Genomic DNA, 15,244 nt, shown 5'->3' with positions numbered 1-15,244 from the left:
GGTAGAGGGGCAGAGGGAGAGGGAGAGCAAGAATCTTAAACACATGCCACACTCAGCACAGAGCCTGACATGGGGCTCAATCTCACGACCCTGAGATCATGACCTGAGCCAAAATCAAGAGTTGGACACTTTACTGACTGAACTACCAAGGCACCCCAGTACATTAACATTTTATATTACAATTTTTAAGGGAGTATTTGCTTGCTTATAGTAATCTGGAACAGATTATAATAAATAATAAAACATTTTTAAACATATTAATAATTAAAACAAGTTTATTTTAGTACGTTGACATGTATCCTTATTTTAACTCCTTTTATGTACCTGTGGGAACTTAGAATGTGCAATTACTGGTTAATGGTGTAATTTGTTTTTATAGTTATCCCTTTAAGATCTGACAAAATTAAGAAAATGAACTCTGTGGGATGTCGTCATCCTACTCGCCTACCATCACACCGCTTTCTGTAGGGTGTGAGCCTGTCCTAGGACCTCTTAACATTCCCAGGGAGCCCTCTGCAGCCTTGTTGCCATTATCCACCCACCCTGCCCTGTGCACCTGAACCCTGTCACATTGCAGGTGGGGCGGTGATGGGCACTTGGATAGGTTTGCAGAGGCACCAAAGGAGGGTGTCAGGGTACATACGCATGAGGGTAGGTTCTCCTGTGATTCGGGAAGTTAAATTACCGCGGGAAAAGCCAGATTATTTAACTTTAATTCTGGATGGTGTTATTGGGATTGAACAAAATTGATAGAAGACAATATTAATGTTTTGTCATTTTGTTATTTCTTCTCAGAGATCCAGAAAGTCAAGCAGATGATGAGTCTCGGGAAATATTTAAGTTGGCAAAAGATGTGTTGATTCAAGGGTTGATCGATGAGAACGCTGGGCTTCAGTATGTGCTCCTTCTGAAATAATTGGGCCAGGACAAATACCTTTAGGGATATTTCTTTCTAGATTTGCACTGAGTATTTTTTAGCAGTTTTAGAATTATATTTATAGTATTAGCATTTTCTCTGCTTTCTCCATTCATAGTGTTTAATAGAAAGGTATTTTAAAGCACATTAACTTAAAAATCCTGACAAGTTATTTTAATATAAAAAAGACTCTTTAAAAAGTGGTATGAATAAAGCTTTCTCTGCTCATGCAGTGAATCAGTGTCTCAAAATGAAAAAATCTGTAATGATGATTATTACGTTTCTAATTTAACTTAAATAGTTGAGATCACACTATACATACTAATATTGAGTGAAATGTTTGAAACTTTAGAAATAGGAGAAAACCATAATATTAATTATATTGGAGAAATATAAGTGATGATTATTTTCTGTCAGGTTTGGCCAGCAAACCCTGAGACAGCAAATGAAAGGATTATTCCCAACACCTTAGTTTGAGAAAGAGGCCTGGGGGCCAGATGCTCTAGTGACAAAAGGCCTTGAGCCAAGCTCTGTCTCCACTTTTATTGTGAGTTTAATTAATACACCATGTGCAAGGCAGAGTTCATGAAATACATGACCACTACAGGTGCCTGTTTAAAACCCACTCCCTGGATGAGACCCTTGAGCCGCAGTAAGAATCCGGCTGCATGCCGCTAAGAAACTTCAGAGCAGGCCCAGCATCTGGGCACTCCTCCTTTGCTTTTCAATTAGTCTCATCTAGGGAGGCATATACAAGTCAGGTTTTATCTGTCCAGGCACTGTGAATCCCCAGTTTTCCTCTAAAATGCCTACCCTATTAGTTTTATGAATGTTTTATCAAGTACTAATTATATAAGAAGAGGTATAAAATTTTTGTATGGTTCTATATTTCAGTTTTCCATTCTGCCATAATTTTAAACTCATTTGGCTTTTCAAAATTGTATTTGGATTTCATAAGCGTTCCTAAATTGTAAAACCTAACTTTTTTTTTTTTTTTTTTTTTTTAGCAGGGGGAGGGGCAGAGGGAGAGACAGAGAGAGAATCCTAAGAGAGAGAGAATCACACTGTGTGGAGCCCAGTGTGGGCTTTGTTCTCCCAACCCTGAGATCATGACCTGAAATCAAGAGTCAGACTTCTTATCAACTGAGCCACCCAGGCACCCCAAGCCTAACCTGGTTTTTAACTAGTTTAAGTTTTGAATATTTTATGGCACTAATTTTTGGAGTGAATTGTTTTAGCAAGGCAGTGAAGGATTACATATAATTTCTTAAGGTATTCTCTCAGTTTCCAAATAGTTAATATTATATACTCATCATTGAAAACTTCCCAGATAGTAGAGATGAGAATAAAATCATCCAGTTTTTCACCTCTTGTTAAATATACTAAGGTTTTGGAATATTCCCTTCCTTCAGTGCATATTGTTCATAACTCAGATTAAACTCTTCATACAATTTTGGATGTGGTTTTCCTCTGTGTTAAACTTTATAGAGATGACAAACTGCCTTCTCCACGTGATACCATGTATAGGACATCCTTTCTTATTTACCAATATCTGAAAAATATGCTTCTTTCCACTCTGCTTTTCAGATTGATTATTCGAAATTTCTGGAGCCATGAGACTAGATTACCTTCAAATATCTTGGACCGATTGTTGGCATTAAATTCTTTATACTCTCCAAAGATAGAAATGCACTTTTTAAGCTTAGCAACAGATTTTCTGCTTGAAATGACCAGCATGAGTCCAGATTATCCAAACCCTGTGTTTGAGCATCCTCTGTCAGAATGTGAATTTCAGGTGAAGTACTTATCTTTGTAATAATAAATTTTACAAGCTTTTCCTGTCTTTTAGTCAGCAAACATTTTCTAACAGAGTTAAAGTGGCTGTCCTTTATTCGGATATAAATGACGTATGACATGTTAGTTTCAGGTGTACCACATAATGATTTGATACTTGTTCGTGTTGTGAGGCGATCACCACAGTAAGCGTAGTTAACATCCATCACCACGTACTTATAAATATTTTTTCCTTGTGATGAGAACTTCTACTATCTACTCTCTCAGCAGCTTTCAAATATATAATACAGTGAATATTAACTATAGTTACCATGCTACACATTCTATCTCCATGACTTATTTTTTTTTTAAGGAAGTTTGTACCTTTTGACCCTTTACCCATGTCACCTTCCCCCCCATCCTCTGCCTCTGGCAATCACCAGTCTGTTCTCTATATCTGTCAGTTCAGTTTTTGTTGTTGTTGTTGTTTTCATGTTGTTGTTTAGATTCCACATGTAAGTGAGATCATGTGGTTATTTGCCTTTTTCTGTCTGACATATTTCACTTAGCATAATGCCCTCAAGGTCCATCCATGTTGTCACAGATGGCAAATTTCCTTTTTTTATGATTCAGTAATATTCCATTGTATGTGTATCTATATGTGTGTACACACACACACACACACACGCATACACACATCACATCTTCTTTACCCATTCATCCATTGATGGACACTAATGTTGCTTCCATGTCTTGGTTGTTATGAATAACGCTGCAGTGAACATAGAGGTGCATGTACCTTTTTGAGTTAGTGTTTTGTTTCCTTTGGATAAATACCCAGAAGTAGAATAGCTGGATCGTATGGTATTTCTGTTTTTAATTTTTTGAGAACTTCTATACTGTTTTCCTTAGTGTTTGCACCAATTTATATTCCCACTAATAGTGCATGAGGGTTTCCTCTTCTCCACATCCTTGCCAACACTTGTCATTTCCTGTCTTCTTGATCATAGCCACCTGACAGATGTGAGGCGATGTCTCATTGTGATTTTGTTTTGTGTTTCCCTGACGATTAGTGATACTGGGCTTCTTATTTTACTTGGAAAACTCACACATTCCTTTCTGAAACACATTTGCTTGAGCCTCATCTGCTCACACTGTCTTCACATGCTCACACTTGTCCCCATTTCAGCCTCCACTTAGATTTTCCTTTCTCCATAAGGCCATCCTCCTTCCTCATCATTTCCCCATCCATTTGGTAGATACTGAGTTTGCATTTTCTCCTGGCAGCCTTAACAACCTGTGATGATTTACATATTTACAGATGTGCTCACTTCACATCTGCCAACCTGGGTAGCAGGGCCTGACTCTTTTGCTTGCACTCGTCCTAGTGACTTTCCTAGTGTCAAGCACATGGTGGGACTTTGGAAGGAGCTGAGCCCTTTAGCTTGTTATTGTTGTGGTGCCATTATTGAGCGTGGCATTAGGCCATTTATGCAGAACATGAAGGAGGAGATATATGGTTTTTCTCCCCCAATACTAATCACTATTTCTAGTTGACAAATAATTATTTAGTTAAAATTTTTAAATTCAGAAAGGTTCTTCAGCTGCTTCCCACAGAGATACATGAAATTATAGTGCATATTTGCTGATAGTAGCAATGGATTTTAATAAAAGTATTTCAGTATTGCTTAAAGAAGGGCCATTATTTCATTTGGAGCTCTCTTACATGCAGGAATATACCATTGATTATGACTGGCGCTTCCGAAGTACTGTTCTCACTCCAATGTTTATTGAGACTCAGGCTTCCCAAAGTGCTCTCCAGGCCCGGACCCAGGAGGGATCCCTTCCAGCTCAAGGTGTGATGGCTAGGCAGATACGTGCCACCCAACAGCAGTATGACTTCACACCTACACAAACTGCAGGTAACTGTCCACCTGAACACCTGCCTGCTCTGCACTAGGCAATATGACCTGTGGAAGTAGCCTCTACTGCAAGGACATTGACTATAAGAGAAGTGGAACAATAATGAAAAAAAAGTGGTAAGAACCACAGAAAAGATAAAGCAGTCAAGGGAGAAAAGCATTGTGGTTCCAAGAGTCATTAGATTCTTAGAGTTGGAAGGGGGAGGGCTGGGGAGGAGTGATGGGGAGCTGGTGCTTAAAGGATATGGAGTTTCTGTTTAAGAAGATGGACGATGCTCTGGAAATGAAGTGTGGCAATGGTTGCCCAACTGCGTGATGCCATAGTACTGTACACTTTAAATGGTTAAAATAGTTAATTTGGTGTTCTCTAAATTTTACCACGGGGGAAAAAAAAAAGAAAAGGATTATTTTTAACTAGAAAAAACAAGTTACAGTATGTGTATGTTTTGTTTTGGTTTTGTCCAGAAAAATCCATTTAGTGCATCAAATTTGAAACCCCTTATATCAGAAGTACTGAAGAGCTAAACCAAAATCATTTACTGTGTTTATAGTTTATTAAACTTTTCTTTCTTAAATTGTTCACTTGTTTCCTTTGATCAGAGAAGTACAAGTTATAGAGTAAAATACCTAAATCATTTCTTATAAACATTTCAAATGTTTTTCCTTTGTATAGATTTTTTCATGTTCCATTGGTTCTAGAAGTAGGAATGATTTGAATAATTACCATGGATATTTTATGACATTATATTAGAAGTCATGAGTCCTAGTACCTTATAGTGGATACAGTGTATCATTCCTGTAATGATCACAGTGGCTTGAAGGAGCAGGTGGGGTGTTTCCTGCTTCACAAATGAGGACAGTTAGGCTCAGACACCTGAGCTGCCTTGGGGCGCTCACGAGTAACCTGATAGAACTTCTGCCTAGTGTCTTTCTGTCGTGACATGGCTGCCTCCCTGGAGGAGCTGTCCCTAGTGACTGTAGCAGGTGAGCACGTGGAGGCCCCAGGTGCCACCAGGACAATGCATCCCTTGTTGCACACAGTGTATCTGGCAGTTGGCACTGCTCCAGGTGCAGTGGTGGGGTGGTGTGGGGTTGGCCGGGTTGTGCAGTGCTGAGCATGCTGTGACATGGTCTGGTCATGCCTGTTTGTAGATGGCAGAAGCTCCTTTAATTGGCTGACTGGGAGCAGTATTGACCCCCTGGTGGATTATATGGTCTCCTCATCATCGGATTCCTCATCTTCCTCCTTGCTGTTTGTGCACAAGAGGAGTGCAAAGTTACAGAGAGCACCCTCGAAGTCAGTGGGACCTGATTTTGGGAAAAAAAGGCTGGGCCTTCCAGGAGATGAGGTGGATAACAAAGCAAAAGGTAAAGTAAGCTTGCTGAAATGTACTTGAAATAAGTTCTTAGATAAAGAAAGTGCATTTCTGACTGCATTCACATTTCCTTATAATCTGTAAATAAGCCCATTAAAATTAGGGGGCTCTGGGATGGCTCAGTCAATAGAGCATGCAACTCTTAATCTTGGTGTCATGGGTTCGAGCCCCATGTTGGGAGTAGAGTTTACTTAAAAAAATAATAAAATTTAATTCAATAAATGTTGTTTGGGCACTTACCATGTTGAAAGTCTAGTTTTAGGTGTTCCAGAAAAGCTATTGAATATATTGGACTCAATCCATTCATTTAGTGACTTTCTGAACATCAGGGCTTGGTAAGTCAACAGGTAGGTGACCTTGAGATGAGGCAGAATTAGTCTCAGAGAGAGAGAATGGGAGAGTGCCAGGAAGGACATGGGAAAGAGGCCGACTTTGGGACTAGCCTTGGGGGCTAGGGGTGTGGGAAGAGGGAGGGTAAACAAGGACTGAGGCAGGAAGTATAGAGCATGTTTGGGAAGTGGAGGGGACCCAGATCAGCTTAAGATTGTTTACGGACTGGCAGGCCTTGTAGCAGTCTAGGCTGTGGGACATGCCCAATGGCAGCATAGAGCAGACAGCTGGGGATGTGGGCCTGCAGCTTTAGGAGGCAACCAAGGCTTTCTGTAGTGAACCAAGCAGACAGGTCTCTGGATGACCTCTTGGGGGGTACGCACGGAGCACCATGTGGGGTGCTTCAGGAGGCCCTGGAGGCCAAGGCCACAGGCAACCCTCCCCCACCACCCAGGGTCCTGGTGGGGAAGATGGGGGAGATGCGTCATGGGGGCTGCAAGGAAGTGCTGGCAGAGCTCAGAGACCCAGTGCTGGCTAAAAAGGTGCAACTCAGCTTTTTATGAGAATGAGTGAAAGCCCAGAGGAAGAAAACAGAGAAAGAAAAGGGAATAACACAGAACCTTGGGGTAATGCTAACCATATGAATTTAGATATAAAGAAGTAAAATTAGGAGCAAGGATAAATTCCTTTTACTTTTACTTATTTTTTCTTTTTTATTAAGTTTTTAATTTTATTAACATACAGTATTATATTAATTTCAAATGTATAATAATATAGTGATTCAAAAATTCTATACATCATAACTCCGTGTTCATCCAGATAAGTGTACCCTTAATCCGCTTCACCTACTTGACTCATCCCCCCACCCACCTCCCGTCAGATATGCTTTATTTTATTTATTTTTTAAGATTTTGTTTTTAAGTAATCTCTATACCCAACATGGGGCTTAAACTCACAACCCCGAGATCAAGTGTTGCACACTTTACTGACTGAGCCAGCCAGGTGCCCCTGACAAGCTTTATTTTAAATGAGTATGGGTAAATTCCTTTAGGAACTAAACACATACATGAAATAGTTCCTCATTTCCAACCACTTTTTTTCACATTTATGTCACAAATCTGTGGCCATATATAATTCTGTGAACTTAATGTAGGTGAGGTAAATCTAGCTTCCTTTTGCTCACCACTCTGGGTTTGAAGGGGGCTAATGAACCCCCTCCTGCTCTGTCTGTTCTGCCCCCTGCTTGGTTGCTTCCCACCAGTCTTCTTTCTTTTATATCCTCTTCTGCTGTTTCTTCACCAGACTGTCATCCAGCCAGAGTGCACGGTTCTCTGTCCTTCTATAACTTCGACGATGAAAGCCCCGAAGTTAAAGTGCAGTCCCAGAATGACTTTTACCCTCCCGTGGCTCATGAATTGTCTTGCTCACCTCAAACACATGGCACATGCATCTTCCCACAGAATTGTTGAGGTGTGCTTTTGGGGCAGCCTGCAGTCCAGTTAATGAATGGTGATTGCCCATGACCCACTCTACTGAACTGGGAGGAGGCTTAGAAAACAGAGGGAAGTGGCTGAGGTTGGCAGCATAGTCCACAAGTCAAACTGTTGAGTAGTTTTTCCCTGTCTTCATTGACCTTGTATAGAAATTAAGGAGGGGGGCGCCTGGGTGGCACAGCGGTTGAGCTTCTGCCTTCGGCTCAGGGCGTGATCCCGGCGTTATGGGATCGAGCCCCACATCAGGCTCTTCCGCTATGAGCCTGCTTCTTCCTCTCCCACTCCCCCTGCTTGTGTTCCCTGTCTCGCTGGCTGTCTCTATCTCTGTCGAATAAATAAATAAAATCTTTAAAAAAAAATTAAGGAGGATAAGAGGTAAAACCTAGTTTTTAAACCATTTTCCTTAAAAGTTTTATATATGCATTTGAAAAAGCTCATAGAACTGAGTAGGCAAAATGAATACTGTTAGCTATCTATTTTAATTTGATTAATATATTTGAATGTCCTCTTGTACCTTTGGAAATATAAAATATTTCCCATACTGTCTGTCTTCTTTGGGGTTTATGTATTTTCTTGCCTAAAGAGGAATATTTGGAAGTTCATAAAATATGGTGAATTAATCCTTACTATGATACTATTTATTACCATTGACATTTAAAAAAGAAATTGTAACGTAATTAAAATATCACTTTTCAACCATTATTTTAATTCTTTATTACAGTTTCCTTTAATTATTTGTATCAGAGTAATACATGCATGTATTTTAAAGAGTCAAATACTTTGCCAAGCTTTCTAGAAGAACAGCAGAAGAAACAGCAACCCTCCATACCCATTTCCCAAAATTCCAGACACAACCACTTACACCTTTCCGTATCTCCAATATTGCTGCCCTACCTTTTTTTTTCTTTCAGTAGTAATCATTCTCTTTTAGCTTGCATTATGGACGTTGAGGATCTGGCCCCTTCTTATCTCTCACCCCCACCTACCACACACACACTCACAATGAATTCTTCCTGTGTTCTCATCCTCTGATATAATTATGTCTTAATCTTGGTTTCATGAGTAGTTTCCTCTTATTTTGACTACATAAATATTATGTGTCTTCAAGGCATAGTGCTACTATGATTATTTTTCCTTTTTTGTACAATAATTTTTCCTAGGCATTAATTATTCTGGTTTAGATTTCTACATATTATTACTTGATTTCCTTTGAGTGGTACCATTGTCTTTTACTGTGTTCCAACACATAAATGTTTCATCTTAAAAGAAATCTCTCCTGGAGCTTCTGAGCCACCCTGTTCCAGGCTACTTGCTCTTGGGGTGTCTGCTCAGCTGTGGTCTAGAGACCACCTCTTCATCCTGAGAATGAAGAGAGACCACCTGTTCATCACCTCTCTTGGATCTGATTCTTCTTCCTTGGCTTGTTCCTTCTTTCTGGTGAAGAACTTCCTCGAGTAGCTTCCTGAGAAAAGGGGTCAGAAGCAGTAAGCTGTTTTTGATGCTTTGATGGCACTCACACCTCCTGGGTAATTTAGCTATAGAATTTTGAGTGTAAACTCATCAGGGTTCCCTAGTCCCCAAGGTTGGGTTGGGAAACCTGGTGGCATTCATTTTGTTGATTCTTTTAAGAATTGGATTTTTTCTCTGCTGAAGATCTTAGGATCCTTTCTTTTAAATCAATTTTAGGAAATTTCACAAAAGTGTCCTTTGGAGCATGCAGGTCTGTTTTAGTCCATGTTTCTGGGCTCTAGGAGGGCCCTTTCAGACTGCTAATGCACTTTCCAGTTCTGGAATATTTGGATGATTTTGTTGATGATTTCCTCATGTCAGTTTTCTTTTTGGAATCCTGTTGCTTGGATATCAGACCTTATCAGATCTTGTGATTTTCTTGTTTTTTTTTTCCTTTTTGCTTTGTATTCTGGGAAATCATGTCAACCTATCTTCTAACCCTTTTAAGTTTGATATCATATTTTTAGTTTTCATTAGCTTTTTCTGTTCTCTGAATGCCCTTTCAGTCCTTGATCAGTTGCAATTTCTACTTTTGTCTTTTTGATAAATGATAATATTTTGAATTTTTTTTCCCCCTGGGTGGGCTGTTTTCAACAGCTGCTCTTTCCCTATTTGGTTTGTTTGTTTGTTTGTTTGTTTTTTCCATTTCTCTCCTTCATATTTGACACTTTCCTCAAAATGTCTGGTGACTTGGCTTTTTGCCTGTACTCCCATATGGAGCACTAAAAAGGCATTTGGAATAGCTGCACATCAGGAGTGCAGAGGTCAGACTAGACTAGGACACTGAAACTCCTGATGTGTTGGTATCTTTGCCTGTGCTTTGTGCTCATGAATTACCCAGGGGCAAAATCTCCAGTCTCTTGCCTGTAGGCTAGCAGGCCAGGGTGCCAGCACTCTAGAGGCCAGGCAGGAGCAGGCAGCTGCAGGTTCCAGAAGCCCTTGTGGTCTCTCGTGGTGTGGTTGCTGTGCCTGAAGCCATACCGGCCCTGTACACCCACGGGCCCTGTGTCCTCTCCCAGGCTCCACGCCCATAGCACTAGGGGCAGTGCTTTCTAACCACACCTCCTGCTGCAGCCTCACTTTCCTCTCCTCCTGTAGATGTGTCTGCTGCTGCCAGGTCCTGGGCCTTCCAGGTCGTCTCCACTGACCTTGCTTTGTCCCTGTTCTCTGCATGGTGGCACTGGGGTTGGGCTGAGTTAGTTACAACTTTCTATTCTCTAGCTTCCAGAACTGGTTAGTGGTCTCCTGTGCTCTTCTCTGTTCTTCATAGACTTATGTCATTAAAACAAAACAGAACTAGCAGAGAGTAAAAAATGGAGGCAAGCAAATAATTCTACTTTTATTTTAGGGGATTCTAGAAAGGAAGCGAATTCAACTGCAAACGTCAGATTGGCCATCTGTAACCTTTATATTCTTCAGGTATAGATAATCGGGCAGAAATATTAAGATTACGCAGAAGATTTATAACGGACCAAGAAAAGCTCAGTTTGATTTATGCCAGAAAAGGTATTGCTGAACAAAAACGAGAGAAGGTTTGTATTTGTTTCAAGAATTTGAGTTGTCAGAAATATTTATTTTATATCAAAGGATAATATATTAAGGAAATAAGTTTCTTGTCAGATATTTCTTCCATAACAAAATTACAGAAGCAGCACTGTATGAGTTAAAGTTACTTATGAAGCAAAGATTATTCCTCTGACTAATGTAGATATAAAGGACGGTCATGACTACTGATGAGGTCGTGGGTATCTTGGAATGGGGACTGTGTGGATAGTCCCTTGAATCTGCGGTATGTTGCGGCTCACAGCTACTGCCAGGACCTCATCCCTGCCCCTTATCTCAGACTCTCACTGCAGCTTGGCTTTGTACTTCTCTGTGCACAGCCTGGCTGTCTCCATGTGGTGGAGACACAGCCTCCAGTCACTCCTGAATGATCTTACAACTTTAGCTGCTAGGAAGGGTTAGCCAGAGCCTTGACCTACCCTGGGTCTGGGGCCACTGTGGGACCACATCACAACCAGCCACTCTCCTAGGGGTACCTGGATGAAGAGGGAATGGTGAGCCTAGAGAAAGGGGTGAACAGGCCAAGCAGGTGGTCCAGGGTTATCTGCTGAAAGCATTGACCTAGTGTGGCATGAATTAAACATTTCTCAAAATGTGGAAATAATGAAAGAATTTGTTTAGCCATAGCTTCAGTGTTACTTACGAATGAGTAATTATGACAAAATTTTCAAGAAAGACAAGATGGTGAGTTAAAAAAAAAGACTGAGTTTGTTCTATTTCAGTTTAAATCCTCATTCACTTAATTAACTTGGAAATCTGAGTACGAAGTAGTTGAATGTTTCCACTATATCTTCTGTGGAAAGAAAATGTACATTTCATCTTTCTCTTGTCTCTGTAAGTACAGCCATTCTCTCTCTCTCTTTTTTTTTTATTATGTTCAGTTAGCCACTAACATCATTAGTTTTCGATGTAGTGTTCAATGATTCATTAGTTATGTATAATATCCAGTGCTATTCTCTTGAAGATGAGGATCCAAAATCAGTGCCCCACAGTCATCCCACGGTCCTCTCACTGGCCCCACCACACGTGGATGGCCTTCTGCTTTGCCCACTCAGAGAAGTAGCCACAAGCTACTAATTAAGCCTAAAACCTAACTAGGTGTACCTGAAGGAAAGAGCAAGCAGAATATGGACAGAAGGAAAAGATAAGACCAGGATTGTTGGCTAGAAATCACAGGGAGGTATTTTGGTCTGATACAAAGAAAGTCCTTTAAATAATTAATAAATGCGGAATGGCCTGCGGTGTGAGGCCATGCATGCCCTCTGACACAGGTGTTTTCATCTGAAGTGGCTGACTTCTCAGTAAGAACGGTGTGGAGGTAATCAGGCATCGGAAGTCCATGCATTTTATTTGTTGGGAGCATTGTGCTCAGTGTCAGGCACTACTCTCAATGCTAGTGGTATAGAGGTGAATATAATATAAGCATTCATGGAGCTACAACCCAGTGTGTACAGCAGAACAAAAAAAAATGAATGAGTTAGGATTATAACGTGCAACGTTGGAAATTAACCAAGTGATGACCCTGTGTGGGGAAGACTGTTAAAGAGGAAGTGAGAAAGCAAGCCTCTTTGAAGAGGATATCTGAGGTGGGAACCAAATGATAAGAGGAAAACTGTGAAAAGACATTCTAGGCAGAGATGTACAGGTTCCACAGTCCTGTGTGGTGGGGAGTCGGGGGTGACTCAGGAGCAAGTACAAGGCCAGCCTGGCCTGAGCAGGTGAGCAGGGTCAGGAGGAGCTGGGAGTTGGGGCTGTGGTGCTCTCACTGGGCCTGATAGCCAAGGTTTTTCTAAGAGGAATTAAGAGGAAATATAACCCTCTGAAATATGGCTTTAAAAAGTTTTAATTCAAGTTCTCTGAGTTTACCAATAAATACATTATTTTATGATGAATATTTAAATAATCTTACTGCTCATTTGATAGTAATTTTTATTTTGGATTTATTGTCTGTCATAGACTGGTAAAGTGTAGTGACCAAAGCATTTTGGATAAAAATTGTCATCAAGTTCACCTTTATATTAAAGATAAGTACTGACCGATTGTTTCATAGTTCATGCACTACAGATTTTTTCAATGAGAATTCTAATCTTCTTTCTTTGGTTCTAATGATTATAGGAGTTTAAGAGTGAGTTAAAAATGAAGCACGATGCCCAAGTCATTTTGTACAGGAGTTACCGTCAAGGAGACCTTCCTGACATTCAGATTAAATACAGTGGCCTGATCACCCCCTTGCAAGCTGTGGCCCAGGTTCGTCCTTGAATGCTTCATTCTTCTATTGACAGATAAAAACTATTTAAGAGTTCCCGGAGGCTACTATATGCAAGGAAAAATGGTTGATGCTACACTGTATCATAAACAAGGTGTTGATTTGTCTTTAACAATAGACTTGGTTAAAAGACATTGGTCCAAGTCTTGGCCCTGCTATTTCCTGGCTCCAAAACTTCTTTTCATAGGTGCGACTCAGAGTCATCTAGAAGATAGCCCTGCAGTTGGGGTCGTTGTCAAAACACTCAGTACTCTGAGCCACAACTTCTTCATCTATAAAACCAGGGAGTGAAATCTATTTTTCTTACCAATAATGTTGGTCAGTGAAATAATATGTAATAAACTTCAAAGTGCTAAGCCACTTAAATCATTGCTTATACGAGATCATTTTTGTGGCTGACGGGATCAGGAGAATATCAGTTTATAGGTGGGATTAGTATTTTCCTCCTCTTAATTTTCTTAATAGCAGAGGATTGCAAATATTTTTCTAAATTGTTAGGGTTGAGAGTGAATGAAGTTTTCTAGCTGAATTCTCTGACAAAAACAGAATATTTATTCCCTGAAAGCCTAATTAAGATTCCTTTGATTTTATTGAAATAACTAAAAATTGAAGAGTATTTTATACACACACACACACACGTAACATTATGCTAGGTGCTGAAATATAATGCCATATATTTTATTATATGTAAATTTTCAGAACTAATGTTGCTTATAATAATAAATTATATCTGCATAATCTTTTACTCTTTTTTAAGCTTTTTAATCTAAATAAATATAGATTAACAGGAATTTGCAAAAATAGTATATAGTCCCACATACCCTTTACCTGGCTTCCCGCACTGGTGGTATCTTTTTTAACCATAGTACATTATGTTGGTCTGGAAATTGACATTGGAACAATAGTGTTAACTGGACTGGTCTTAACCACTTTTCCCTTCATGTGTGTGTGTGATTCTGTGCAATTGTAGCATACTGATTCATGTAACTACTATCACAGAAGAGCCCTTGGTTCTTATAGAGTACCTTCACATTTCTTTCATTAGATTCTCCCAGTAATTTTGTGACATAAAGGCAGTTGTTAGACACATTTGCAGATAAAGAACTGAAGGTTAGCAAAGAATGGATAATATGGTTCAAACTCTGTATCTTGCTGAGTGTGGAACTCAGACACAGCCCCCTCTGTTTTGATGCCTGGCCCAGTGCTTTTCTTTACCCTCATTATTTCCCAGTTTTTCTAGTGCCTTGCACACATGTATTCACATCACTGCCTCAGAAATGATGCTGCCACCTGCTCTCCTAGGCATAGTTTGCATCTGCCCATGTTGGATAGGTATGTGTGTGTAGCAGGTTTCAAGCCTGATATTGCTGAGAGACCCATGTCCAAGTCAGTTCATCTCATTGGTGCTTGGAAAATATTAAAATGATGAATTTTGTTCGAAAAAACATGACTACATTTTTTCTGTTCTTTGAAAAGGAATGTGTTTCCTTATATTTCTCAAATTCCAATTCTTCATTCAACAAATACTACATATGGAGCAACTCCTTCTGGATGTCGGGAACTGCTCTAAGCACTGAGGTGCAGCTGTGGACAAAACAGATGAGGCCTCCTCTGCTGTCTGGGGCTCCCCTTCTTCATCATGAGCATTGCACGCTAGAGAACTGAAGAGGAGCCTGTAAACTAGCCATTACAGCACGTGTCCAGCAGCAGCATTCTGTTGCTCTGAAAACATCATCTTAAGCATCATTGTATTATCATAACAGAGGGAGCATTTGGAACTCCCTGGGCAGTGAGGGAATTTGTGCATAAGACTCAAGAATTGGGTTGTAGACATGAGAACCTTCTGCCGCAAATTAAGTGAAAAAAGTTATCAAACAGATACCATATGAAAGAGTGTGCGTGTCAGTAAAAGACCAACCCGTGGCAGTGACTGTCTTCATGTAGTATAATTATGAGTGAAATATTTTCTTTTTTCCTAATTTATATTTTCTGAAGTTTTATAGCAACCATATAACTTTATATAAGACAAATACATTACTTAAATAACAAAGAACAAATCAAATTGTACTTTTTATTCAGATGCAGTTTTTATCAAG

At 39.9% G+C, this 15,244-nt stretch overlaps 1 protein-coding gene across 4 annotated transcripts in view; it reads left to right on the top strand.

The window, feature by feature from the left end:
- PRKDC (protein kinase, DNA-activated, catalytic subunit) overlaps window positions 1–15,244 on the top strand; it is a 225,093-nt gene that overhangs the window by 131,038 nt on the left and 78,811 nt on the right. For all 4 annotated transcript variants that reach the window (XM_026516499.4, XM_026516500.4, XM_044390365.3 and 1 more), the window contains 6 exons: window positions 796–894; window positions 2,504–2,711; window positions 4,422–4,611; window positions 5,764–5,979; window positions 10,739–10,851; window positions 12,998–13,129. In XM_026516499.4, the coding sequence (XP_026372284.1) occupies window positions 796–894; window positions 2,504–2,711; window positions 4,422–4,611; window positions 5,764–5,979; window positions 10,739–10,851; window positions 12,998–13,129 (958 nt within the window). The remainder of the gene's footprint in view (window positions 1–795; window positions 895–2,503; window positions 2,712–4,421; window positions 4,612–5,763; window positions 5,980–10,738; window positions 10,852–12,997; window positions 13,130–15,244) is intronic.

This window comes from Ursus arctos, unplaced genomic scaffold, assembly GCF_023065955.2.
Source record: "Ursus arctos isolate Adak ecotype North America unplaced genomic scaffold, UrsArc2.0 scaffold_6, whole genome shotgun sequence".
NCBI lineage: Eukaryota > Metazoa > Chordata > Mammalia > Carnivora > Ursidae > Ursus > Ursus arctos.
This window is presented reverse-complemented; position numbering and strand designations above follow the sequence as displayed.